Raw genomic sequence first — 26,389 nt, forward strand, 5'->3', positions numbered from 1 at the left:
AATGATGACCAGTTTTAACCACAATAACAATCAAAGGAGGCAGCTTACTGTCTGCATGCAGTTAAGGGACACTGCTCACTGTTCAGTTGCAGACTCTGGTGACCTGTGGAGCTGCCTGTCATCTCAGCCGAGACTTGTCCTGACATAAAGGCTTGATTATAGCTAGCTGGCAGGCTGTCTGGCTATCGTCGGCTAGCCAACTATATGTGAGCCCGTCTGTGAGCAGAACAGTGTGATAGTTAGGTAGCACCATTGCATTGCATGTATAAATCTATAGGCAAATAGACATGCGAGATATCGTCCCACATTTTGATTTATTCAAGCGACAGCCCCCTCAATGGCAGAGCAGCACAACATAAAGCTACTGCCGGACCCGTGTTATGTCTGGTGGTGGTTACTGGCGACAATCACAGGGCTGAGACTATTTCCAAGAACAATAATATCCGAATTCAGCCTCATCTACAAGTCCATTCAGTCCGTTTTTCGATATGAGCTAACACTGTAAAAACAACTCATATTTAAAATGCATTGAAGCGTTTAACAAAATCGCGAAAATCACGGGACAGAGAACCGGCGGTAAACCAACTCTATGGCCCATGGGAACTGTTCCCATCCAGCAAATACACCGAGCCTTCCTAGCTAGTGTGTGGGGGATACTTGGGGATTTAAAAAGCATTTCTAGCTACCTGTTAATCGCAGCTTCACGGGGCCATTCCGCCGGACTCCTTGGTTAGACATCTCCTCTTGGTTCCAGCCTTCTCTGCACGTATTAAAAAATGTGTCGTTAACTGTAAAAAATAATAATAACAAGGTTTATCAACCTCTCCGCCAGTTTTAGACAATAATGGAGTCAAGGCATTGTGGCCCGGATGTGAACTGAACTGCCATAGCGATAGCTCACAAATGCGAGAAATTCAAAAAGAAAACTAAAATAACGAGTGTAACAGTGCTGCAAAGTGCATTTACTAGAAATGACTTCTCCCTGGAGAAACGTATAAAAGGAGCTACTGTGGAGACGCGGTGTTTATCTTCACATCTTCGGAAGCAGCCTCTGCCTCGGACTGAGTCCTCCTCTCAGCTCGTCGAGAGTTGAACTGTTGAGCCCTCCGGTGTGGATCCACTTCAGGAGGCTGCTGCTAGGAGCTGACCGGTGACGACAGCACACTTTGGGGGAGTGAAACATTTCTCCAACATGTGGAACCTCATTGTAATTCACACACAGGTCCCAGTGTGTCCTAGAGCTGGTGATGAGCCGTTTTCACTTTGATGGCATAAGTTGTGTTTATGACAAATTACTCTTTACAGGGGCGTAGCCACAATGTACAGAAGTCTAGGTCCCCCTTCTACCACAAGTGTTTGACCTCTGTCGTCCCGTCACAGTAGTGTGCTTTTAATAGTTTTATTTAAAAATGAAGTAATATTCAGGTTATTGAAATAGACTTTTCCACAGCAGACAATTTATCATATCATAACACAGGTGACGATGGCCCTGTTATAGGCCATATAAGTTTCAATCATGTGTTCGCTGAATCCATCACGTTTTGCTTTTATTGAAACACCATTTTTTCCACCTCAGCCAAGCATAGAAACTTGTGCAATAATGCAACCGAAATATGTAATTGAAAGTGCTTAATAAGCAAATGTGTTGCATTGCAGTGAAGTTGAGCCAGTTTAAAGGAATAGTTCAAAACTTTGAGAACATTTAATAGGGCTTTGATTTTAGAGTCTGGTTACTTCTCTAGTCTAGAAATATTGTTCTTGGGAGCTGTAACTTGTGAATAAGCTTTTTCCCCCAGAAAATAAAACTATTCAACATTTTTGTAAGACAATGCTGTAGTGTCATCGTTGATATGAACCATGGTTGTACTCACTGTTCCAAATGCAAGATTGCTCCTGCTGGTTCAATATATAGCTGCTAGATTTAGTGGTTTTGAACTAGACTGCAGTGAGAATCAGCTCAAAAATATGGACGTAGCACAACACATCACAAGAGTTATTGCTCGCCACAATACTGGCAGTTACTGGAGTCATAAAGGCCAATTTGGACAACAGAAGAAGTAGAACAGAGTTGGGATGAGCAAGCATCACGATCAGTGATAGGCTAATCACACAAAAAGTCCCCATCACATGACATGTTGGCATTTACAGATATGCTACTGTAACCCTATTTACCATCTAAAACGCCTCAGTTTTCTATTTAGTTAACATAGAAACCAATTACACTTAATGGTGAAATAAACAACTTTATTTACAATTATGTTTTGTCATATTAAAACAGTATGTACAATACATGCAAAACTTCACAATTACAAAGAAAAGGACAAACAGTAGCGATGAGGGTACAGTAAAGTAGTAGAGGTATTAGATAGAAAATCTAGAAATTGAAAGTGCTCTGGTTTTCACTGATTTGGAATGCATAACCATCATCGGTTGCTTCTGGGACCACAGACTGCACCACCTCCTCCTTTAAAAATTAGAAATATAAAAATACAGTTAGACCATAAAGTTTAATTATAAAAAGGTTTTCAAACTGCTTTAAAAAAAAAAACAGGACACTTACCTCGTCAGAGAAATATTTCTCAATCAGGTTGAGGGATGCTTTGTAGATCATCTCATTCTCGTGAGACTGCAGGGCCTCAATCTTGTCCAGTCCGCCGCATTCCTCAACCATCAGACTCAGCTTGTCCGACTCCCCGATTTTATCCCCGGCCTGGTAGGAAAACACATCAGCATCAATATTATCTTTGAGCCATCTCGTCACGATCGATAGATCGATAGATAAAAATAAAAAAGCACTCACCATGAAGATATTGGTAATGGCATCCAAGATGACGAGGACAATTTTGCTGTCCTTAGAGGAGAGGAGATTCAGAAGAGGCTCAAGAACGTTGGCTTGAACAAGGAAAACCACCTGCTGAACAGAGCCCCCGCTGGTGAAGTTTGTAACAGCCCACACAGCCTCCTTCTGAGTTTTGTAGTCACCCTGCAGAGAGAAGGAGAGTTGTAAGCCACATGAAAGTCACCTGAAAAGTTAATGACTAAATGTAGGCATCTGTGTTTGAGAGCTGTGTACTGGCAAAGTTTAAATTATATTCTCCCTATGAGCGAAATAAAAAGCGGTTCATACCCGCACAAGCACATCGACCATGTATGGAATGAGGCCTGCGTTGATGACCTCCTGGATTTGGTTGTCCTTCCCTGCTGTGATGTTAGACAGAGTCCAAGCGGCCTCCTTCTGAATGTTGCCTTTTTTGTGGCGCAGCAGCTGGGGGAACATGGTCAGGGCCCCGGAATCCAGAACCGCCTGAGTCTGCTCATCTGTACCAGTCACAATGTTGCCGATGGCACGCAGCGCTGGGGTCTGAGGGCAGGGGGAAAGGGTTCATTCTACAACCTGCAAGAATCTTAGCCTCAGGGTGCTGACAATGTACCAGACTACATGAACAGAAACAAATCACCCTTCTGGTGTACACACTGGAAGCACTAACAAGTGAGATTTTATACTTACAATGACAGGCAGCTCATCAAAGCCAAGCAGCGTCACCAGGCGTGGAATTAAGCCGGTCTGGACCATCACCTCAATGCGGTCATTAGAGCCGTCAGTCAGGTATGAAACAGCCCAACATGCATCAGCCAACACCTCACGGTCCTCATGGTGTAGTAGACGAACTAGAACGGGTAGGATCTGCTGGATCGCAGTTATAGGGGGCGAGGGGTTCTTGTTGCGGCAGAGGTTAGACAGCGTCCATGTCACATTTCTCAGGTAGCCGGTCTGCAAAGAAATGGTACAAGAGCAGGCATTAGTTTGATATATGAAGCAGCATTTGGTTGAGTTAGCACACCCCCTAGTGGGCAGTAAGGAGCAAATAATTTACACACTCACTTCAAGAAAATTACTTTCTGATATTACAAATTTAAAAAAAAAAATACACTTACATTTAATACAGACAGGTCAGGGACAGCCAGCAGACTGAGCAGAGGGGCCACAGCTCCATGCTTGATGACCCTGTCTCTAAGCGCTGATCCATCACCTAAATAGAAAAATCAATAATTAATATGGACCTTGACAAAGTAGAGACCAAAAAGATCAAATAAAAACAAAAACAAAATTCTGCCAGTTACCAGCAATGTTTCCGAGGGCCCAGACGGCCTGCTCGCTGATGTTCTGGTGGAGGGATGTGACCAGGCCAATGAAGGCTGGAATGGCCCCGCCCTCAACAACTGCAGCTGTCTGATCCGATGTCCCAGAGGCAATGTTCGTCAGAGCCCAGGAAGCCTCAAACTGGATTGGGGGACAGTCTACCAGCCCCAGGAAGGCAACAAACTTGGGAATCAGGCCAGCACTGATAAGCTGGTTAATGGGAGGATTCTTTTCACGAGACAGGAGTTTCCTGCATTCAGGACAGTACATTAAAATAAAACATTGAGTCATCATTGCAGTTATTAAGTAGTTTAGATTGTGCTGTGAAGCTTAATTAGGAGATATTTAATTAATTGTTAATACCGTGCAGCCTGTGTAGCCTGGAACTGAGACTCTGAGTCACCGCTGGTCACTCCTGTTAGAATCTCTTCAACGGTCCACTGTTTGAAGGCCTGCCAGTGGTCAAACACACAATGAGTTGTGATATTTATTTATTTAATTTATAATAAAAACAAAAACAGAACTGGTTAACTGTAGTTATTCAAGGGGAGGGTTTGTGGGTTTATTGCACTGCTTTCTCTATTTGTACTGTTTCAGTGTGGAGAAAAAACACCAGTCGATTTCAATTCAATAACCAATAAGCCTCAAAGTCCACCCCCATAGAGCGTCCTATGCATCTCCTTGTCACAAGAACCACATACAGTATTAGGTTTGTGGAGACTATATTATGATGGTGTTTTCTTGTACTAGTTATAAAATGGCATTTAATTCGTGCTAAAAAAGATTGAACAATACAGTTAACATTTCCTGAAGTTAAATGATGGATTTAAAAAAGGCTTACCTGGCCGTTTTGGGTCCGTTCTTGAAGTGGGGAAGTCGCCTCGTCAGGAAATGCAGACACATTTCTTTTTTTGAACATCTGATCATCTTTCTTCGCCTTGCGGAGCTCCACGTTTACCTCCACTCTCCTGCGTCGAAGTTCCTGCGTTTAAAATGAAGTCACACATTTATTAACTACAGCTCGCAGATAAGGAAGCTGATATGATGCTAACTTGTTCGAGTAAACTCACATTGGCATCTTTGCCTTTGTTCTTGAACTTGTTCAGACGTTCGATGTTTTCAGCCATTTTGACAAGGAGGCGCAGCAGCAGTGAAAATGAAGCGTGTATAATTCCTGCACAGAATGTTAAAATAAAGTTAGCCGGTTATGTTATACATTACTTTGAGCTGCCTCGTGACGAATGACAAACATGTCAAGCTAAGCAGAACATCTGTTGACATTAAAATAGACTGATCTGACAGCTAGCTGAAGTTGGAAATATAGTAGGTACGACACAGAAAAACAGAGACAACTGTAATTGTTCAAATATAAATTGACATTACTTTAAATAAAACTGCATAGGCAGATGACACGGGCTTACCTGACCCTCGCGCAAAGATTGTGGTACTCAGAAAGTGCCGCACAGACCTTTAAATTCCTGCAACATAGTCTCCTGATTGGGCCGTTTGAGCAAAAGCATCCAGCCGCCTCCGTTCATTGGCCCGTTTCAAAAAATCACAAAGCACACCGGAAATGTCGTCACCAAGCTATCGCGATATCTCCTTGCGCGCCAATAATTATGCGTTACATCTGACCCTGGGTCCGTTAGCTGCCGTCTTTATGTTTTTGTATTGGACGTTGGCGAGGGATGAACTGTTCCCGGGTCGCTGTATATCTGGGCTAGTGTCATGACACTTTTACAGGGAAATGACTTTCCAAAGAACCGTCCCGGAAACATCCATGTAACAAATCACTAATTAAATGTCAAGACACGTCTCTTTCATGTGAATTTAGTATATCTAAAATCGAATATTACGTTTATTTTTTAATATTGTGTTGTTTAGCAAATGTATCTTTACGAATACATTGTTTTATTCGTATCATCTCATATTAAGAGTAAAACTTCTTTAAGGGATAGGGAAATGTCCTATTCATATATCAAGAGCAACAATGTCCCCAATTTCAGACGTTTTTAATTTTCTTATACAAGTTTAAAACACAAAACTGCCACTGAACTAGTAACTTTATAAAGCCATTAAATACAATTCTGTTCTTCATGCTTTATTCTAATTTGATCTTTTTACCGTCCCTGCTTTATGTCGCCATTCTTGAGGCGCTCCTTATATGCAAACTCGTCTTATAGCCTACTAAAACATTTTTTTTGTTTTATAGAGATGTCAACACCACTAACATGTGTCACAGTCTTACAATAAACAGATTGAGGACGAAATCAGTCTTTTATATTTTATTAAGTTCCATATACATCAATATTTCTTCAGATGTAATACAAAAAAAAGAAAGAAATCAAGTCAAAATCGGACAATTTTTTTTTACTTTTCTTTTTTTACAAACAGGGCAGGAACCTTCAAATACATTGTTTCATCCTTCTCGTTCAGTCACTACTGCAGAGCAATCCATTTACAATAGCTTATTACTGTACTTTCAGTAGGTTATAGAAGTTTAACCAAGCAGACTACTGGTGTCCAGATATTTAGTTCAACGTCTTTCATGCCACTTCAGACTAAACAATGAGTGGAAATGGGATAAAAACGTTCCACTGTGATATCCAAATTTAGACACAACTCTTGATACTTTACGCTCAGTAAAACTCAGCCATTGTATGTCAGTATTCAATTTCCTATTTCTCATTGGACATGATGACCACAAGGATGGCCTGATTTTTTTAACAAGAAAGCAAAAAATAATAAAAAAAAAGACTGAGATCAAAAAATAAACATGGAAATATGAGAGCTCCTTAAGAGTCTTTTCTCAGAGGTAAACTTTCTTCTGAAATGCCTCAGCTGCTCGTCCTCAGTACAGTCCAACTGATGAAAACAGGTCCAAAAAAAAAAAAAAAAGGTCCCTTTTAGAGCTGAAATGGGCAGAAGGCAGCTCTGCCTGAACAGTTCTGTGAAAGCAGCAGTGCTGGTTGCACCGACAGTCAGAGGAGCAGATCCCAAACACAGGATGAGGCAGAGTCTGTCACAGAGTTACAGTTCAGAAAAAGCCATATTCTTGGCAAGTGCATTTTGTTTGAGCAATGTGCGGTGCTTTCTAAGAGGCTGTCGAACACTGTAGCTTGTTGTTATGAGACCTACAGAATGCGGAGAGAGGGGGAAAGTTGAGAGCCCTTCGCAATTTCCGTTTATTGTTGCGACATCTCGACAAACAAGACACAGAAGATGCAAAGGGGTCGGTAGAGGATCCTGCAGCCATGTTGGTGTAATTTACTGGGAATGCCTTTATTACTGAAGAAATCTTCCACAACTACAAACTGAGGTTACTTTGTGAAGCGAGGAACAAGGATGAGCTCCTCGCTCTTTGCAGTAAATTTAAAAATAATACTATCTAAAATTATTGGTTTCATAATTATTTAAAACATTCAAAACACAGAGTTAGATATATCTTACAACCACTGTACATGATAAAAAAGTATGTACATTCAAGACAACCACCTTAACAACCAGCTCAAACTCAAAAGGGATGTAACATACAAAACTTCTCATAAATATCTCTATATAATAAAATATGCAGCTTTATATATTTGTTTTATATCATCACATTATCCAATCAAACTAAGATGTATAAACAGAAAATAAATACAAGTTAGGAACTAAAATGCATTTAAAATCCCACTGAAGACATCTTAGCTACTGTAATGGACTGTTCAAAATAGGCCAGGTCTAGGGAAATGATGAGAAGAAAGCGTGTCCCTCGATATCATGATAATCGCACGGTGGCCATTTTGTGATTAAACTGAATATTATAATGGTTACCGAAAATGTAAAATTGGTGGCATTTACATGAAAGCACATTTGGTGTGTGTGCATGGTTTTATTCTTAATTATTGGATTTGTTTTTTGCTGTTCTGGAAAGTTTCCATGTCATTATTACTAGAGACCCCAGCATCCAGTCCAGACTGGCCCACTTTAAGAATCTGACAATCTGGAAGAAAGAAGAAAATGGGATGGCATAAATCAAAAAGGCATGCAGCAAAGGTGAACAGACACAAATGCAAGATGACACACGATACGGATGTAACACCAGTTCTGTTAAGACACGGGACATAATGCCTTAACGTTTGTCAGCTCTGTTGGTTTTAGTACGGCCAAGCAACAGTGACAGTTTAAAGCCGACTCTAGACTACAAGTAAAGCACATTCTACTGCAAAACAACACTTGCTACACATGCCGGTGGTATAAACAAAAGTAAAAAGTGAATGAGAAATGCATAAATGAAGAGAAGGCTGACATGACAGTCGGTGTGGCCAGAGTCAAAGTTTTACAGCACACAAGCATGAGCATGGAAAAGGAGAGAGAAACGTGGGAACCTCGAGAGTGTGCAGCGGTGGGAGCACCTGACCTTACCTGCTCGCTTTGAAACCTTTAAGCTTCTGTACAAAGAAGGCTTCAAGCACCTCGGCACACTGAAAGAAGGGCGTGTCGTTGGGGTTGTAATAGCGACAGTTATCGAAGATTTTGGTCACGTCGGCCACAAACTCGGTGAGCTTGTGGTAATGTCGCTTTTGCAAACGGGTTTCCATTGTGGAAAAGTCTAGAAGGGACAGAGAAATAAATGATTGAAAAGAAAAGAACATTTTCCACATCACAAAATATCATGCAATAAAGCTTGTTATCTGGATCGTATCATCGGCTTAGGGAATCCCACCTTCCACAGGGTTTACGATGAGCCACTCATAAACAATTGCTATAATTTGGTTATTACCCATTGGCTCCTTGATTACGCGATAATAATCCGGCGCGTCGTGGGGATCCACCGGTTCGAGGAAAGGCCATGCCATTTTGTGAGACTGTTGAAATAACAAGAAATGAATTACACAACAATTCATTCTAACATTTTCCTAACTTTCGAGACTTTGAACGAACCCCGTGAATAAAGATAGCCTGACGAACATTAGCTTCTGTACCTGTAACGAGCGTAATATTCTTTTTAAGCCCTCATAGTCTTTGTCAGTGAGCGGCGTGAGCACTGTCATGGCGTCTTCTGTCGACTGACACTGCGGGCAGACGTACAAGTCGATGTGAGTGGCCTCACTCTGCAGGATGCCCACGCAGCGCCCGTGGTACCAGTTCTGGCAGCGGTCGCATCCTATGTAAAACCTGAGGGAGAAAAATGGATACATCGTGGTTAGCGCACCGATGAAAGCTTCCGTACGTGTGAAGCTGATGACGGTTATGTATATTTACGAGAAGCCATACTGTGATTCGTCATATGGTGTCCGGCATATGCAGTACAGCTCCTCGTTGCTTCCTCCCTCCTGACCACGTTTACAGTCATTACACACAAAATCCTCCAACTTCTTGGCCTCTTTCTCTGTGATGCCGACACACACGCCGTGGAACCAGTTGGAGCACAGGTCGCACCCGATGTAAAACCTGAGAGAAAATAATTTGTTAATTTCTATGTCACGTGTGCATTGCGGTAGTATGTTGTAACGTTGAGAGCTTACTTTGACTCGTCGTAGGCCGTTTTGCAGATACAGTACAATTTGGTGTCCTTCTTGTGATCCTTTGAGGTAGAAGAAGGCTTCTTCTTCTTCTTGTGTTTTGATGAGCTGGAATCTCCATCCTTGTCTCTGTCCCCTTCTTTGTCCTTGTCCCTATCCCGATGTCTGTCCTGCTCTCGGTCTTTCTCTTTCTCCTTCTCCTTCTCTTTCTCCTTCTCCTTCTCTCGATCCCCGTCTCTGTCTTTATCTTTATCTTTATCTCTGTCTCTCTCTCTACACCTGTCCCGGTCCTTATCCCTGTCCCGTTTCTTGTCCTTGTCGTGATGCCTGTCCCTGTCTTTGTTTCTGTCTTTGTCCCTATCCTCTTCCCGCTTACGTTTATGTGACGAGGAAAGCGAGGTCGCCGTGTGGGTGCTGTGAGAGGGATGTGTAGGGTGAGAGGGATGGGAGGAGTGGGAAGAGGCCGCCTTGACTGTTGCTGCAGCAGCCTGAGTGATAGCAGCTCTGGCTTTCTCCTTTTCTTTTTGTAGCCTGGCTATGTCCCGCCTCAGCTCCTCCTGAAAAGGAAGCAAGACATGGAATGTTTATTATCTCCTCTCGGAATCTTTATACCTGATGAAGAATAAACAGTCTATGGTGCTAACCTGTACTTGCAGCTGCAGCTCCTTGTCCAGCAGGGCCCTCTTCTTCAGGATCTCAGCCTTCAGCTGCTCCTTGTGCTTGTACAGCAGCGCAGTCAGCTTGGTGGCATTCTGTTTGGAGCGTTTCTGCTCCACCACCTCCTCCTTCTTTCTCTTCTTAGCTGCCTGCTTCTCGTCCTTCTCGATCTTGTCCAGGATGAACTTCATCACCTGGTTGCACACGATCATTCTAAAAACAAGAGCACAGCGGGGTCATTGTTGTTCAGATGGTGGTGCAGTTGCATTAGAAATCAGGGAGGTAAATGCAGTGAATACCATGAAAATACTACTGTCATGCACAGGAAATGTGGATATTTGTTACAAAGCTCCACATTTCTGTGATTATTAAGCCCCAAACCTCTGGTTCTCCTCTCGCTCAGCTGCAGCCAGGGTTTTCCTCTGTTTCAGCTGCTCCGCTGTAGCATTCTGCTTCACCACCGCCTGACAACAAAAACACTTTCTGTTAATGCTAAAAGTTTCTACATGTGGTAAGAAATTAATCCTTCAATTAATTGTTCTTTTTGAGTCACACCTGTTTTTGGATACCATCCACAGGGCTAACGGCCTGCAGGTTCTGCTCTTTCTGTTCCCTTTTAGCCTCGTTGTGTTTCTTCTTCTTTGGTTTTTGTTGTTGTTGCTGCTGTTGTTGCAGCTGTTGTTGCTGCTGCTGCTGTTGTTGTTGCTGCTGCTGCTGCTGTTGTTGTTGCTGTTGCTGCTGCTGCTGTTGCTGCTGTTGTTGCTGCTGTTGCTGCTGCTGTTGCTGCTGCATCCTTTGGAGCTGCTCCTGGACGCTTGCTGGTGCCTGTATGGTCACCATGTTCTGGATCTGGTGCGCCTGGATTGGCCCCCCTGTCTGCTGGATCTGGATGGGCAGCTGCAGTTTAATCTGCTGGGGAACGGTTCCGCCCTGCTGGGTCTGTGCCTGGATCTGGGCTTGGATCTGGGCAGCGACATGGGGCGGCAGAGCTGAGAGGAGCTGGACAGGCTGTTGGAGGCCCGGAACGGTGATAAGCTGATGCCTGATTGGAGACTGGACCTGAAGCTGAGGCTGCACTTGAGTTTGGTTCTGAGGCTGGAACTGGACTTGGAGTTTAGCTTGGACTTGGGGTTGGGCTTGGACCTGAAGCTGCTGCTGGACCTGAAGATGCTGCTGGACCTGGGGCTGCTGCGGGGACAGGACTTGAAATTGGGGCTGGGTTTGGACCTGGGGTTGTGGATGAACCTGGCTCTGTTTCTGGAACTGGACCTGAACCTGGGGGTGGAGTTGGGTTTGTATCTGGGGCTGGAGCTGAGTTTGGGCCTGAGACTGAACCTGCGGTTGAGATTGAACCTGAGGCTGTTGGTGAGCCTGGGGTTGGGTTTGAGCCTGTGTTTGAAATGAAGCCTGTATCTGCGGGTGGTACTGAGGCTGGACCCTTGGTTGGAGCTGGGCCTGGACCTGGGGCAAGGTTTGGGTTTGGATTTGGGACTGAAACTGCACCTGAGGTTGATTTTGAGGCTGTACTTGGGCTTGGGGTGGTTGCTGAGTTTGTGGCTGAAATTGAACTCGGACCTGGGGGTGGTTCTGGGCTTGTGCTTGGGCCTGAATGTGTGGCATTTGTTGCACTTGGCCAAAGGGCTGGACCTGAATCTGTGCACAGATTTGGGCTTGACGCTGGACTTGAAGTTGAGCATGGGTTTGGGGCTGGAGCTGAGGCTGCGTAGGTCTGACAGCAGTAACAGAAGAGACTGGTAATCCCATATGAACCTGCACTGCTGAGACTGGGATTTGAGACACCTGCTGCATGGATACAACGGTGGGGTGCTGAATTTGTGCATGAGCTTGAGGAGAAAGAGATGCTTGAGGGAGAGGGGTAACAGGGGAATGTATGGAGACTGAGGCGGGTACAGTGGCCAGGGCGGGTGTCTGAGCGGGAGTTGCGGCCAGCTGAACAGGAGTCTGAGCTTGAGATGAGGCCAGAGTCCAAACCTGGGGCTGAGCTGCCCTCTGGTCTGTTAGAGCTGCAACAGGAAGGAGAAGTAAAGAGAAGCAATGCATTATGAAAAGGTCAAACATCGTATATAGACAAATGACTAAAACAGGATGCAGTTATCATTGAGTGGTTGCGAAGGCCAGAATCTCTCCAGCTGTGCTCATTAGGAGGCCGGTCTCTTTTAAACATCAGGTATGTATATAAAAGGAAGGAACTTAACAGCCAGTTTTTGGCAAGGAAAATATGGTACACCACGTTTTTGGGGTTTACCAGTTTACTGTTTGTTAATTTTACTGTACTTGTAGCTCATTTTGTGTGCCCAGATTTATTTAATTTTATTCCCTTTGTTGTTCCTAATTTATTTCTTATTGAACTTTTGCGTGCCATTATGTTTGTATGCATTTTATTTATTTATTTTACAAAACAATAAGATGCTGTTGATGCGTGTTTGTGCGAATTGCGTTGGGTTCTTTACCTGGCACTGAAGGAGTTGTAAAGGTGGCTGTGACGGGTGTGACGACAGCATTGGCCACAGCAGCATGAAGGGGAGCGGGAGCAGTGGCCTGAATTTGGGTTAGAGCTTTAGCTGGGGACGGGACAGCAATTTGGGTGGACACGACAGCTATGACGGGAGCAGAGACGGGAGCGAGAGCAGGGGTCGGAACTTGGACAGGTGAGGGAAGAGAGGCAGAAACAGGGAATTGGACCGAGTTAATAGCGGCTAATGGGGCGGCAGCCTTGACTGAGACGGGGGCTAAAGCAGGGGCAGGGCTGAAGGCATGTGTCTGGACCTGGGCTTGAGGTGCAACTTGTCCCAGGACAGGGAGTGACACTGCAGTTTGTGTAGGGAATAATCCTGGGGTAAGGGTGGAGACTTGGTTTTGGGTAGGGGTCAAAGCAGAGGCAAAGACTTGTGTCTGAGACATCGCTGGGCCTGCAATCTGTGCTGGGGAAGGCACAGATCTCGCCACTTGGGGTTGTGCGGGGACAGAGGCTGGTGTGGAGGCCTGGGCTGCGACATGTGGCAGAGCGGGCACAGGAGTGGATATTTGAGTTTGTGCAGGGACTGATAATGGGGTAGTGGCTCCGACTTGGGTTTGCATCGGGACTGTGGGGGCCAAATTTGGCATTTGTGTCGGGACAGGTAGAGGGGCTGCCATTTGGGTTTGGGCAAGGCCTGAGGGAGTCGTCTGGACTTGTGCAGGGGCTCTGGCTTGAGTTGGAGTTGACATTAGAGGGGTCTGAGTGGGTGCTGATGTTGGAACTGATGAGGATGGGGGCATGGGAGTGAAGAGGAAGCGCTGGACCTGGCCATTGGGCATGGCTGCCTGCATTAGCTGCTGACCAGGACTAGGGATGACGGTCACACCCTGTGGGATGATTTGCAGCTGCCCTTGGGTCTGGCCCTGACCCTGGATCACCACCGTCAGACCTGGGTTTCCACCCTGCAGAGTTGGAAACAAAAAGTTGTCATGTCTTCAGCTAACAGTAAGAGAATTCTCGCTTTATACACCCTTCAACTTTCACTTGCGGAGAAAAAAACCCAAAGTGTATTAGTAGGGAGGAAAAGACAATAGAAAGAAATGTGCCCTCACCTGAGCACCCTGCGTCAGCTGCATGAGCTGTGCCATCGTGAGCTTAACTTGACCCTGCTGTGGTCTGTTGGTCTGGGAGGAAGCTACAGGTGACTGTCCAGGTGCCGTGGTGGCTGTATGAGGTGATGGCGCAGAACCTGCTAATCTCTGAGCTGCGCCCGTCTGCACAGGTGTAGAACCAGCACCTGTCTGTGTCATAGTCTGCTGAGGTTGGCCTGCAGGTGACGAGGGAGTAAGAATGTTTTATTGTTTAAGGCGTGAGCCACAAAGGCTGAAGACATTCATTTACGAATAGAAAATATAAGTTAGACAGAATATACAGAACACCTTGTTGAGCAAACGCTGGACTTCTGACCATTGCTGCGCCCACAGAAGTGGCAGGTGACTGGCTCATCGTCGTGCCGGGCTGGAACACAAAGCCAAAAGGTAGACTCATTAATATGTATTAATAATAATAATAATAATAATAATAATAATACATTAGACTTGTATAGCGCTTTTCTTGTAACTCAAATACGCTTTCACCTAGCTTAAAGTAAAAGCTGAAAAGGACAGGGCGAAAGACAAAAGACCTGCTGGGTATTTGAGGAGGTGGAGGCTCTGAGGTTGATGTTGCCAGTCGTAGGATGCAGTGTGCTGTATGTCCTCAGGTTCGCAGGGGGTCCAGAGGGGAAGATGCCCAGGACTTTCTGCTGGACTACACCTGTTGATGAGAGCAGTTTACGTAAGGAAAGAAACAAATATGCATTGGCTGCATGCAGAGATACAGGCCGAGGATGCACATGAGCGGAGAGGCATGCACTGTGTGTGGGGAAGATCGTTTAAGCAATTGAAAAAGCTTCAGTTCATTGGATAATTGTAGTTTATACACAACACGGAAAAGACAGCAATCTAACTTTTGGCTATAAAAGCTCTTCCATCTAATCTAAAAAAGAAAAGAAAAAGAAACTCCATCCATGCTTAGTGGCAATAGATGTTGCCTGTCACACGTCACTTTTCCATCCATTTTGGCAAGTGTTAGCACAAACCAGCGGAAATGGATGACACTCGTGCGCCCTACCTCCTTGAGTGGTGGGCATGTTGAGCGTGACAATCTTGCTGTTAGCGGGGAGCGGGAGTTTGGCGGCGAGGACCTGGCCAGCCACAGTCAGTGGCCTGCCAGTGATCTGGAAGGTTTGCTCTGAGGTGGCGATGCCGCTGGCCACGGTGGCCACCGAGCCAATGGAGGCTGCAAGACACACCATGCCACCTGCAGTCACGCATACCCACAAGGGCCGCCACGATAGCTAGTCTACGGCTGTGGTGTCCACCAGAAACTATTTTTTATAAATTTGGATGTTTACATTTTGACGATACACAACCCTTTAGGATATGAAAACCAAGTTATAAGAGGATTAAAAGTGAACACCACGAGCCACAAAGTCATTACGGAAAGTCCATCACATTAACTAATGTGGAAAACTGACACACACAAAACAAAGTTGTGGAAAGTCATGCCAATGATCGACTTCTTAATAGTCTGTCAAACGGAGATTTCTTTTAAAAAATGGAAATCAAAATCAAAATCAAAGAATAAAAAATGGAAAACCAAAAAATAAAGTATCTTGTGACAAAGTCGTTTGTTTGCCTGTGTTAACAGAACATGATGGATGAGGAACAAGTCTACACGTTTCGCTGTAAGATCATTCCTCCTCTTCGATGGGGCTTACCTGAGCTGTTGTTGGTCTGACCCTGCTTCACCCAGGAAGCGAAAGACTGATGGAAGTTTTTGTCTTGCTGGAAGGAAACAGGAGAGCCCAGTTTGGAGGCCAGGACCATCTTAGTTCCAGATGGGACCTGACCCGTCCTCTGGCCCGTGGACTGCGGGGTGTTGGGAGTGCTGGTTGTTGTTGAGAGAGTGGTGCCAGGGGTTCCCGGTCTCAGCGGCTCCAGGCGTTTCTGCAACAAAAATGTTAGAACAATTTAGGCATATATTATATATATATATATATATAGGAGTGTGTTGACATACCTAAACCAGAAGAATTAATAACGAGTGTGTTTGTGCAGTGTTCCCACCTGCTGGGCCGCCAGTCTGGCCTGCTTCAGTTGATTTTCCAAATGGGCCTTGACTTCCTCTGCCGTCTTCAGAGTGCTGCCACTCTTGGAGGGATCAATACCCTGAGACTTCTCCCTCTCCACTCTGTGACAGGAACAATCAGGTGACTCACTGCTCCATCAGAATAATGCAGTGAATTATGTTGGGAGGTTTTCTTTTATTTAATTTCATTAAAATACAATTACTAATTGCAGGCCCAGCGTGTTAAATAGTAAGTAACCTAACCCAAGTTTCACAATAGTAAAGTAACAATTACTTTCCGTTACTTTTGGATGACCTCAATACCAATTATTATAATCTTCTAGTAAAGCAGAAAAGAGGAACAACGTCACAGTACAGCGCAGGCTCTGCATCTCAGCCGTGAAAATGCTGTCATCCTCAAAGGACTCTATTCATATGGACCATTAGTGCTGCCGGGTTTTAACTTGGAGCTGCAGCAGCAAATTAAATACAATTAATATCATCAAAAAATTAAATTAACCGACAAGCAAATTTCTCGGGATGTCCTGAATTAGGTCTGCTGAACCAGATATGTTAGTGTTAAGTGTTTCGCTCTTTTCCTAGAATAATCTTGATGAACTGGTAACATGCACTGTGAAGTTTCTCTCCTTTTTTTGCTTTACATACAAAATAATGGCTAAATTGGCATACACTTTTTTTCAATGTATTTTTTACTGTGCGTTTCTCACCTTTCAGCAAAGGCCCTGATCTCCCACAGCTCCATGTCCTCTTCAGGCACCCATGACTCTACTGCCCTCGGCCCAGTCAGCTTGGCTGGCTCATGCTTCTTGGGCCTCAAGGCGCTTGAGCGCAGGCCTTTCCTCTGTGGAGTGGGGGTTTCTACTCATGGGATAGGAGAGACAACCTTTGTAGTAACTATATTTGTAAAAATGTGCAGAAAGAAAAACTCTTCCGGCAATTAATCTTTGTCATTCTTCAAATTTGTAATTACTATTATTTTTTATTTAAATCCTCCGATGTTTCCGACTTTACCTTTGGGAGTGTCTCTGTTTCCGAGGGGACAGATGATCTTCCTGACGCAGTATTCTGAGCGGATGCCGTAAGGCCCCACGTCTCTTCGTTTGATGATCTCTGTTGTAGTGATGTCCGTGTCCGTAGTTTCTGTGGCGAGAATAAAACATATCAGCACAGTTATTTCAAATGCAAACCATTAATCGTCGTGTTACTACAAAAAACTCAACCAAGCTTTGGAATGTGGAGACGCCGAGGATTTGTTAGCAGAAACAGAAGAAGTTACATGATTGAAGTAAAATAGAAATAAAATGAAAAAAATGTTTTCGGTGAAAGATCAGTGCTTGTGGAGACTTCAGTGTACGCCATTGTTTCACCTTTCCGCGTCGTCCCTACAGCAGCAGAGGGCTTAACAGCCATGTCGTCCCACCTCAGGCAGGCCCACAGCAGCCGCAGCATCAGGCTGACCCCAGCCAGCGACCTCACAGTCTGGAGACGGTACCTGAATGGGACACAATCATAAAAAATCATGAGCTATTAATCCCAACAACAGGAAGAATGTTTATATACACAGACAATCTAAATAATTAATTTAAAGTTATATTTATGGGCTTTTCATGCCTTTAATGACAGAGAGAGGTGTAGATCGTGAAAGGGGGAGAGAGAGAGAGAGAGAGAGAGAGAGAGAGAAGGGCAAATGGCCACGGGTCGGACTCAGCCTTTGTGTATGGTCGCCTGTGCTACCGGGACCACAATCTAAATAATTATTTTTCACAGCTATTGTACATGCTAGGGCTGTACCAGATTACTTATTTTTTCTTTTTACATTCAAAGCTTCTACTGAAGCTTCGAATGTCTGTAGTCATATTTTATGACATCAGGAAAAAAGATCCTCAATTTTAATGAAGTGATGTATCAGATGAAATGAGTTTTTAATACTGTGAGGAGTTGAAATCCAATTGTTGTCATTGGTTACTGGTTGTATAAATGTAATCCATGGTGCTGTTAGTTTGCTGCTTGAGCGCCCTGTTAATAGCGGATGCGTGCCACCTTTAGGGTGCAGCCAGAGAGCAAACGGTTTTTTGACTGCAGTGAAATGCTGTTTTTGAAAAGGCACAAACAGATATGGATGGAAGCAGAATACTTCGTTAGATAAAAACATGTGAACTGTTGACTTTTGGACTTTACAACGCTCTGAAGTTTGGATCACACAACCACTGGAACCTAATTCTACAAATAGTATTAAACTAATATTATTAGTGTAGCCTCATCTTTATCTGCAACTGTGTCGAAATACCAGCTTTAAACACAATTAATAGACCTGCAAAAAGAAAGCTGTCGAGCTGTTGATTTAGAATGTGAATGTTATGAGTGAAACTTCAAATGATTTGGTACAGCCCTAGAAAATGTTTACTACGAATGCCAGATCAGTTCTAAACTTCATTTCTAAGTATCCCGAACAATGTAAAAAGACTTAAATGTGTTACCAACCTCCACGTGATCCCAAAAGTGGGCCGAGGTGAAGGGTAGGGCCATATATCCAGGGCGGGCTTGGCGTTGTAGTTGAAAATGGGCACTTCTCTGATGCCTGATCTCCTCGCCATCCTCTTCAGGTCATCGTTTGGCAGGATGAAGATGCTCTTCTTGCTGCTCTTGGTGACGAACTTGCGGTAGGACGGCAGGGCTGTCCCCGAGCGTGCCTTCTTGGATTTGTAGAACCTGAGGAGGCTGACTCGGTCTTTGGTGGAATACTCTTTACTAATCGTCATGGAGCTGGTTGAAGTGCCCGTCTTGGTGTCGGTGGCTGGAAATTTAGTCTTCTGAGGGACAACTGCCCTGGAGATGGGCTGGGTGGTGGTAACACACGAGACTGCGCTACTTGCTGCTTGAGACGTCACATCAGACTTACTGATGCTGCTGGACAGGTCCGTTTTTGGGGCATTTTGAGACTCTGTGGAGGTGGACTTCAAACCTACGCTGCTACTGTTATTGTCGGTACTGTTACTATTCAGAAGAGAAGGGCTTGAGAGTGGAAGTTTAGCCGGTACTCCCCCCTCATCGTCCACGGCCCCATCCTGATTGAGAGAGTCTCCTTTCTCTGCCACGTGGTTCTCTAATTTGGGGACTTTTAGGGGAGGTGGGTGACATATGTCGGAGACATCATTCTGCGTGAGGTTTCCGTTCATCAGAGACTTGAGCGGCTCTTTAATATCACCTTGGACTCGACTGGCTGGGTCTGAGTTGATGTCTGAGTCTGCAGGCGCGGTAACCCCAGCTTCCCCATTCACCTGCACTGGACTGGTCTTGCTTTGGTCTACCTCGATGCTCTGTCCCCCGCCTTGCTCCATTTCATCATACACCCGTTTCTTAGCATTCTCTTCCACTCGAGCCACCTCTGGCTTCTGAGTTTTTTCTTTGCTTTCTATCGAGTCCGAAATACAATTGTTTTTACTGTTGGGCTCGGTGCTTGACAGGGTTCCTCCATTCACTTCTTTGTGAGCTAAGGCCTCCCCACAGTTCCCCTGCACAGCGTTGATCTCCGTCTGTTTGCTGTGGTTGGGTCCTGAGGTTTCTGATTTGACATCCATGTCTGCCTTTATCTCCGTCTGCTCCTGCTCAAAGTCAAGCTTTTTAACTATGTGGTCTTTCACTTGAATGCCATCCTCCTTCTCTTGTTTTACACACGGGGTCACGGCAGGCTGCTGTTTGCCTAATGTGGATCCTTCAGTCTTGACTCCGGAAGTAGGCTTTGTGGCAGACATTTTGGACAGCAGTGCCGCCTGTCTCATTCGCTCTAGCCTCTGCTTCTCCTCCAAGGTGAACTGTTTTACCCGCCGCTCCAAAAGCCCATCCAGTTTGGAGGGCTTTACCTTCTTCTTATAAGCCGTGCGCAGCTGGAAGCCCTCGCTGACATTCACAACATCGTAGTAGATCTTTGATGTGGCGGTCTCTTCCTTCTTGGGTTCAACTTTCTGGATTACGTCTTCCGTCACAGGCGGCACAGAAGGTGAGGAAGGGCCTTTGTTCTCAGCTTTATCTAGAACAAAGAGTCACAGCGGTCAGTGGAAGATGGAAACATGTATCCGTCCACAAATAGCATCAATGGAAATCCTAAAGATAAAAGAGGGAAATATTGATTTCATATAATTACCTTTCTCGCCATTTGAAGCAGCAGTTTCTGGGCAGGGGTCAACCTCCATTGTTTCATCTTCTCTCTTCTCTTCTACATTTTGTTCCTGCTCCTCCTCTGTAGGTTTGTCTTCCTCTGTGGAGGTCTGAGGTTTGCAGTCCCCCTCTGATGAAGCGCTCTCAGATGATGCAGTGATGGATGCTTGTTCACTGTCCCCGTCCGATGTGTTTTGATTAGTCTCCTTCTCAGTTTTCTGCTTATCGGTGGAAGCTTCAGCATTTTCCTTCCTCATTTTAGCTATGAATTCAGCAAAAATAAATCCACAACATGAGCCAAAAGTGCTAGCAATAATAAATAATAAAAGAAATATTGCCAATATTATTGCCATTAAGCCCTTACCCTCCAGTTCTTTGCGGTAGTTTACGTTTGTGTTCCCTGGTAGCTTTGGGACAAACCGGGGCACATGGGTTTTACTGACCCAGCTCCAGCCACCATAGCCCGTCACTCTGTATTCTTCGCCTTTCTGCTTCCACACCTGATAGAAAAACACACAAGCGAGGCCCCAAATAAAAAAGGATTTCAGATGAAGAACCACAATCATTTCAGAGAACTGTTATACACATTCAAACTGAGAAACGATACGAACTGTGACGCAGCCTCAAAGAAAGCTCTGCAACAATATTAAGGTATTTCCAACCAGGACTAATTGTAACCCGGAGGGTACATCTGCAGTTGTCAGGAGGTACGTGGAGAGATTGCAGATAAGCTTAACTAAGTGTGTGTGAAAAAGGATTTGTAAAAGAGAGGTCTAAAAGTTTAGCTGAAAGTAACAGGATAAATGCTATAAAAAGATAGCAAACAGAATCTGGAAACCAGTTGAAGTAGTTATCTTAAAGTAATGACTGAACAGTTGAAATGGTTAAGCTAAGAGTAAGATAAGATGCTCCATGGTCAGCTGAAGAGTTCACTAAAAGAAATGGCTAACTGGTTGAACTATAAAGCTTAAAGTAATGAATCAACAGATGAAACAGTTAGATTAAAGTAATGCATTTTTAATCTGACAGGGCTGTTGGGTTACATCTGAAAAAGATAAGTTGTGAGCACAGCTCAAACCTCCTCTATGGCCACAGGAGTCAGACACTGTTGTTTTACCTGGTGCTTGATGGGGATGCTGTACTTCACCCAAGTGGCCTGTTGCAGTGTCTCCTCATCCTCAAGCTTTTTCTCTCGCCTTTTCCCCTTCTCCTTCTCCTCCCGCTCCATGGAGGTCATGCGATGTAGCCTGAAGGTAAGAAAGTACAGTATAAAACCAAAATGTAAGGCAGTATTGAAATAGCAAAGACATTATTGAGCGTGCTGCTCGTTTGGTCAACAATAGTGTACCAACAGGTTGAAGAAATCACTGGAGTAGTGACACCGATGATGAGTAGCTCGAGTCCATGTTAATGTGCTATTAGTGCGTGGAGCCAGCAGTTGTTTACCTTGTGTGTCCAAGAGAATCTTTCCAAACAGGCAGCATGACCACCGGCTTGATGGCACACTCCAGGATGGCCAAGGCCAAAGCGAACTCTCTGGCCTTGCTGCACATCTGCACCGCTTTGTTCCAGTTGGTCCTAGAAAAAAACAGAGACTTTATAAAACAATAGATAACACAGCACAACTTGTTTTTACACCTCAGTTTCTGAACAGATTAGACAAATGAGATGTTATTAAGTGAGCTTTAGAGCCAGGCTCGCTGTTTCTCCAGCGAACCAGCTCATGGTGAAAGCTTCATATTTACTGTACGGACATGAAAGTGGGATGGATCTTCTCATCCAACGCTCGGAAAGAAATTAACTGAGCATTACTTCCTAAAAGTCTAACTAACCACCTGCTGCTAGAGGAACTTCATGCCGGATCAGTGCAACCACCACACACCAAATACCTAGATTTGTTTTTAAACATTGTTGGTGGATAAATCAATATGGATCTCCAACCACACTGAGTCTGATGCATTTTATAGTAAATGATGTATAATGTATAAATAGCCATAGGTAGGTAAGTTATCATGAAGTTAGCATCAGTCTCTGCTCACCAGCTCAAAGGGTTTCACATGAACTTTGGTTGTACCTGTGTGATGCCCAGTTAGGATGCATGAACGGCCCGGGGACACTGGTCTCCAGCTGGATGATGGTGAGACGCAGGGTGGAGACAGTCAGGCTGCGCGAACCGTAGATGGAGCCGTTCCATTTGAACTCTGACGTGTTGGTCAGGCTGAACTTGTGAGAGAGGTGGCGTCTCTTGTCGTGGTCCTCGCGGTGCTGATGTTTGTTCAGGGCCAGGACATTGGTGCTGTACTGGTTGTGGTACACCCTGTATTTACCCTCCTGACCCAGTTTGAACAAGTTGTTCAGATTCACTGTCAGGTCCCTTTTTAAGAAGCTCAGACGCGTAGATTCACCATCAGAGCATACAGGAGATGACTGTAACATGAGGGAACAGTAGATTTAACTAAAGTACAAGACTTAGAAATATAAGCAGCTTTTTTAAGGATGTGCTCAAGTTGTGGCTTTAATACTAGAGATTAGACAGATGACCTTTAGTACATATGGGAGAACATGTCGCCACAAAGCCTTTTTATATTCATTTAATGAAAAACAAAGCAAAGTCAATAAAGTGTTTATGCGAACATATTTTTTCAATCCGTTTCTTTCATTTTAAAACTCAAGAAGTAAAATACGTAGGAAAAGCCCCGCCTCACCTCTTTGCTGCCTCCGGACGTTTGGTTATTAGATTCCTGTCCTGCTGGTTTCTCTACATCGCTGCTGACCCTGACGTTGTACTCGTCTGTCATTCAAAAAGCAGATGACACAAATTCAGCATCGATTCAAACAGAGACAAATCAACACAACTGATTCCAAAGTCAGTGTTGATCCACTTTACCTGTCCCATCCTGGCTGGTAAAAGAGGACTGCGAGGTGCGATCAGCCAGGTCAGGCTGCTCTGGTTTCCTGAGGCCTGAGACCTGGCTGCTGCTGCTGCTGCTGCCACTGCTCGCCTTTGGTTGAGACGACTGCTGCTGAGGCTGATCTACGCCAGGGGGCTTGTCTTCCCTGCTAGACTCGGCTTTCACATCCTCATCTACAAAGAAAAATGTTCGGAAAGACTGAGTACAGGCGTAAAAGCAAGTATTAGGGATGCAAGGAGTGAAACTGAGTGACAGTAATTACAAGCAACGGGCTTTGAGCAAAGACATCAGCTGTGTAAACAAATAACATTCACAAATAATCAACCTCTCGATTGGGAAATTCTCAATATAGCTCGACCAGACCTTGTTCAATGCAACACCAGGTCTCAAGATTTGACATTTGCATATGACCAACAAACACATTTTTAGTCAGTCCAGTAAGGCCTATAAAACCAAACCCATCTTGGACAAGAACGGCTGCACAAATCCAAAACAAGCTGTGCACTTGCTGAAAAGCCTTTGAGTTTTTAGGGGAGAGCGTCCTGCATATATATGCAGCTCTTTGTTGAAGAGGTAGCAGGTGGGGCTTCCAGGCAGAGAGCCTTTTGTCTGAGCAACAGGAACCCACCCAAATGCCCATAAATTGGAAGGAGAATAAGGAGCTGGTTGTGACAGACGTGGTGTGCTAGCTGCTGCCAAGGACGCCGTCTACCACCTTGCCAAAAGCGTGCTTTTCAAGATCGTGAGCGCAGGAGACGACATATATAACACGAGACAAGAAATGAATGTACCAAAAATAAATGGAACATTTAGCTTCCTAAGCAGGTGGTGAATGCAGCAGCTTTACTTTCATGGTTAAGAGCAGGTTAAGACGAACAGCCCGCAACAGCTTAAAGTCTCTCTGGACAATTACATGAAAAGATTTTCTCATGATTTAATTACAGGTTTACTGAAGATAACCAAGAGATGCTGGGAAGTGTTGCATGACAGGTGAGAGCTACAATGTTTTGGTTGCGCTAGTCAAAGAAAGGAGGATTCAATGGCCACAGCTATAAGAGTTTTTCCTGAATTCTTATCTTTGTCTAGATTTCACAGTGCGTGCGACCTATGGAGGCTGAAGGAATCAGACATTCAGCCGATGAAACAGAATTTTCCGATGGGGAATAAGTAATGTAACATGGTCAGAGACAACGTATTTGAAGCCATGTAAAACAGAAAGGGCAAAACACAGATAACACACTAACCTGCAGCCAGCCAACACAATGAATGAAGCGTCACAAAAGCAAACTGAGACCAGGAATACAATATTAGTGACAGGCATAGCAACAAATGATGCTAAAACCCCCCAAGGGAACGGCCACACTGGTCTGTCAGGTAGAATGTTGGACAGATAACTAAACCTTGGCAGAGGTATAAGAAGACAAAAACAAAACAAAGCACTGGAACACTCACAACCACCTCTGCTGTGTTCCAGGTTTGCCAGGGATGGTTTGCACTGCATTACATACAGCCTCCTCCAAGGTTCAGTGGCATTAGAATTCATCCAAAAACATGCCGCCTCCTCAAGTCCACGCAGACAAAAACAATGACGACAAATCTGCCATTCTAAAAATGACCTTAAACCAGATTTAGTTTTCTGTCCTAGCAATAAATGTACAAAAGTATAAAGACACGTAGACACAGCGTGGATACTGCCTTACACCCAAACGACTAATGAGCAGGGGGAGAGAAGGGGCAGGGTATGGTTAGTGGCAACCAGCAGAGACAAGCAGACAGATGAAGATGGACGTGCAGCCTGGCAGCAGAGTATGAAGTGGAGGGAGAGCTGAATGGCTATAGATGCTGCAGATAGCTGGACACCGGAGAGAAACGTGAGTGCATCTTTGACTCCGAATACCTGTCCTCTCCTGCTTCGCCAATGGAGGGGATTCCCCGCTCTCGTGGCTCGTAGAGTGAGCGGGCTGCGCTTCCTTGTTAGGTTCAAGGGACTCTGCTTTAGGCATGGCTGTGTCCTGGGTGGTCGAGCCGGGGTTAGGGTCAGACACGCTCTCCTCTGCAGCAGGGGGAACCGTGTCTGCTGTGGTATGACATACATACATTCACAGGGCGAACAGCACCAGAGCAGTCATAATAGTGTTTGTAAAAAGGTCTTGATGATGTCGCAGAGACATCGCGGACAGTTTCAACAAACAAGAACAACAACACTACACCTGCTGTTACCTGTACTGTTGGGTCTTCTGTTTAGGAGTTGCTTTAGAAGAAATGATATGCAGAGAATGACAGAATAATGTGTATAAAGTTCACTTCTACCTTGCGAGCTGGAATCTTCCTTGGCCTCAGAGTCTTTGTGCTCGCCGTTGTCGAGGTGCGAGGGGAGCGCAGCAGTGTCCTCTGCCGTCTTAGAGCCCGGTTCTGCTTCCTGCTTTGCATCCTCTGTTCGCCTCTTCGCCTCCTGTGCCTCCCGCCTGACCTTCATGCGCTCCGTGATCACATCTACAAGCCAAAAGGAAAAATATTCATGTTTAGAAATCTAAATATTTCAACAATTACATATCTGTGCACCCACGTGACATTTGAACAAATGTAAATTCTCTCTCTTGAGCAACTGCTTTCCCCAGTTAGGACGAGATCACGACCTAGTAAATAATGAGGATGTACATATTATTTGGTTTCAGATTTAAATTAGTTTAAGTACTGAATAAATAAAGTCCATACTAATAACTTATCTGGTCAAAAATCTGTAAAATATTGTAAAGTAAAAAAAGATTTCTTATTTTTTACGTTTACACATGAAGAGAATTTGCTGAAATTTAAATATTTAGGGGCGCAACTAAAATAAATGTGTTTATTATTCAGCCAATAATCTATAATCCCTTTGTCTATAAAATGTCAGAAAGTAGTAAAGAATGTCTATTATAATTATGAACCAATGCATCATCTTTAAATACCTGGTTTTGAAGTCCAAACCCCTCAGATGTTCAGTTTACCATCACGTGTTCAAAAAAGCATCAAATGCTCACATTGAAAAAGCTTCAATTAGTTTTTAATGTTCATTAAAATGTATTTTAGATTTATTTTTTTAATGACTGAAGTCATCTCACCCGGTAGCACGTCATTAAAAATAGTTCCTGCTAAATCTTCTTTTGATCGACTAATTGTTTCAGTTTCACAAACAATACTTTGAAAGAAGCGTTCTAAGCAGCAATTCCAGCAGATTACAGGGATACAATTCCATCAGACAAGTTTTATATAAATTAATAAATATAATAACAGAAATAATGTGAACTTGGTCTAAGACACTAGAATATCTAGAGTATATAACTCAAAGAAAGGGATTCACATCCAA

At 44.3% G+C, this 26,389-nt stretch overlaps 3 protein-coding genes across 6 annotated transcripts in view; all 3 read right to left on the minus strand.

Moving 5' to 3' along the window:
• Positions 1-1,242, minus strand: part of smurf2 (SMAD specific E3 ubiquitin protein ligase 2) — a 51,304-nt gene extending 50,062 nt beyond the window's left edge. Inside the window, 1 exon segment of the mRNA XM_029437478.1 lies at positions 687-1,242. Within this exon segment, the coding sequence (XP_029293338.1) occupies positions 687-738 (52 nt within the window). The 5' untranslated portion in view covers positions 739-1,242.
• A 985-nt stretch (positions 1,243-2,227) lies between these two features.
• Positions 2,228-5,619, minus strand: kpna2 (karyopherin alpha 2 (RAG cohort 1, importin alpha 1)). Its single transcript, XM_029437664.1, has 11 exons — positions 5,563-5,619; positions 5,212-5,315; positions 4,983-5,123; positions 4,505-4,593; positions 4,123-4,391; positions 3,937-4,031; positions 3,509-3,772; positions 3,128-3,361; positions 2,801-2,983; positions 2,561-2,710; positions 2,228-2,464 (listed from the first exon to the last, which is right to left on the minus strand). The coding sequence occupies exons 2-11, from the start codon at positions 5,266-5,268 to the stop codon at positions 2,375-2,377; spliced, it is 1,572 nt and encodes a 523-aa protein (XP_029293524.1). The 5' UTR covers positions 5,269-5,315; positions 5,563-5,619; the 3' UTR covers positions 2,228-2,374.
• Positions 5,620-6,411: 792 nt separating this feature from the next.
• Positions 6,412-26,389, minus strand: part of bptf (bromodomain PHD finger transcription factor) — a 28,597-nt gene continuing 8,619 nt past the window's right edge. Inside the window, exons 4-31 of one of the 4 annotated variants that reach the window (XM_029437101.1) lie at positions 25,354-25,536; positions 24,941-25,117; positions 23,019-23,216; positions 22,837-22,922; positions 22,206-22,558; positions 21,578-21,709; positions 21,249-21,378; positions 20,496-20,631; positions 20,118-20,393; positions 18,458-20,003; positions 17,344-17,468; positions 16,988-17,116; positions 16,684-16,834; positions 15,955-16,078; positions 15,606-15,834; positions 14,469-14,599; positions 14,224-14,302; positions 13,897-14,111; positions 12,777-13,746; positions 10,861-12,329; positions 10,687-10,769; positions 10,293-10,518; positions 9,652-10,205; positions 9,401-9,577; positions 9,109-9,301; positions 8,907-8,991; positions 8,549-8,735; positions 6,412-7,275 (exon numbers count right to left, since the gene is read on the minus strand). In XM_029437101.1, coding sequence (XP_029292961.1) covers positions 7,236-7,275; positions 8,549-8,735; positions 8,907-8,991; positions 9,109-9,301; positions 9,401-9,577; positions 9,652-10,205; positions 10,293-10,518; positions 10,687-10,769; positions 10,861-12,329; positions 12,777-13,746; positions 13,897-14,111; positions 14,224-14,302; positions 14,469-14,599; positions 15,606-15,834; positions 15,955-16,078; positions 16,684-16,834; positions 16,988-17,116; positions 17,344-17,468; positions 18,458-20,003; positions 20,118-20,393; positions 20,496-20,631; positions 21,249-21,378; positions 21,578-21,709; positions 22,206-22,558; positions 22,837-22,922; positions 23,019-23,216; positions 24,941-25,117; positions 25,354-25,536 — 8,384 coding nt within the window. In that variant the 3' untranslated portion in view covers positions 6,412-7,235. Of the gene's footprint in view, positions 8,127-8,548; positions 8,736-8,906; positions 8,992-9,108; positions 9,302-9,400; positions 9,578-9,651; positions 10,206-10,292; positions 10,519-10,686; positions 10,770-10,860; positions 12,330-12,776; positions 13,747-13,896; positions 14,112-14,223; positions 14,303-14,468; positions 14,600-15,605; positions 15,835-15,954; positions 16,079-16,683; positions 16,835-16,987; positions 17,117-17,343; positions 17,469-18,457; positions 20,004-20,117; positions 20,394-20,495; positions 20,632-21,248; positions 21,379-21,577; positions 21,710-22,205; positions 22,559-22,836; positions 22,923-23,018; positions 23,217-24,940; positions 25,121-25,353; positions 25,537-26,389 lie in introns of all 4 variants that reach the window. The other 3 variants (XM_029437100.1, XM_029437102.1, XM_029437103.1) reach the window with 3 other exon arrangements.

Source organism: Cottoperca gobio, chromosome 8, assembly GCF_900634415.1.
Source record: "Cottoperca gobio chromosome 8, fCotGob3.1, whole genome shotgun sequence".
Classification (NCBI taxonomy): Eukaryota; Metazoa; Chordata; class Actinopteri; order Perciformes; family Bovichtidae; genus Cottoperca; species Cottoperca gobio.

Excerpts from the sequence above, each read along its gene's own strand:
- kpna2 (XM_029437664.1), bottom strand. The coding sequence starts at position 5,268 with ATGGCTGAAAACATCGAACGTCTGAACAAGTTCAAGAACAAAGGCAAA. Across the intron at positions 4,032-4,122 it reads GGCCCTCGGAAACATTGCTG|GTGATGGATCAGCGCTTAGA; the intron begins GTAACTGGCAGA and ends TTTTCTATTTAG. Across the intron at positions 2,984-3,127 it reads TGGTCGATGTGCTTGTGCGG|GGTGACTACAAAACTCAGAA; the intron begins GTATGAACCGCT and ends TTCTCTCTGCAG.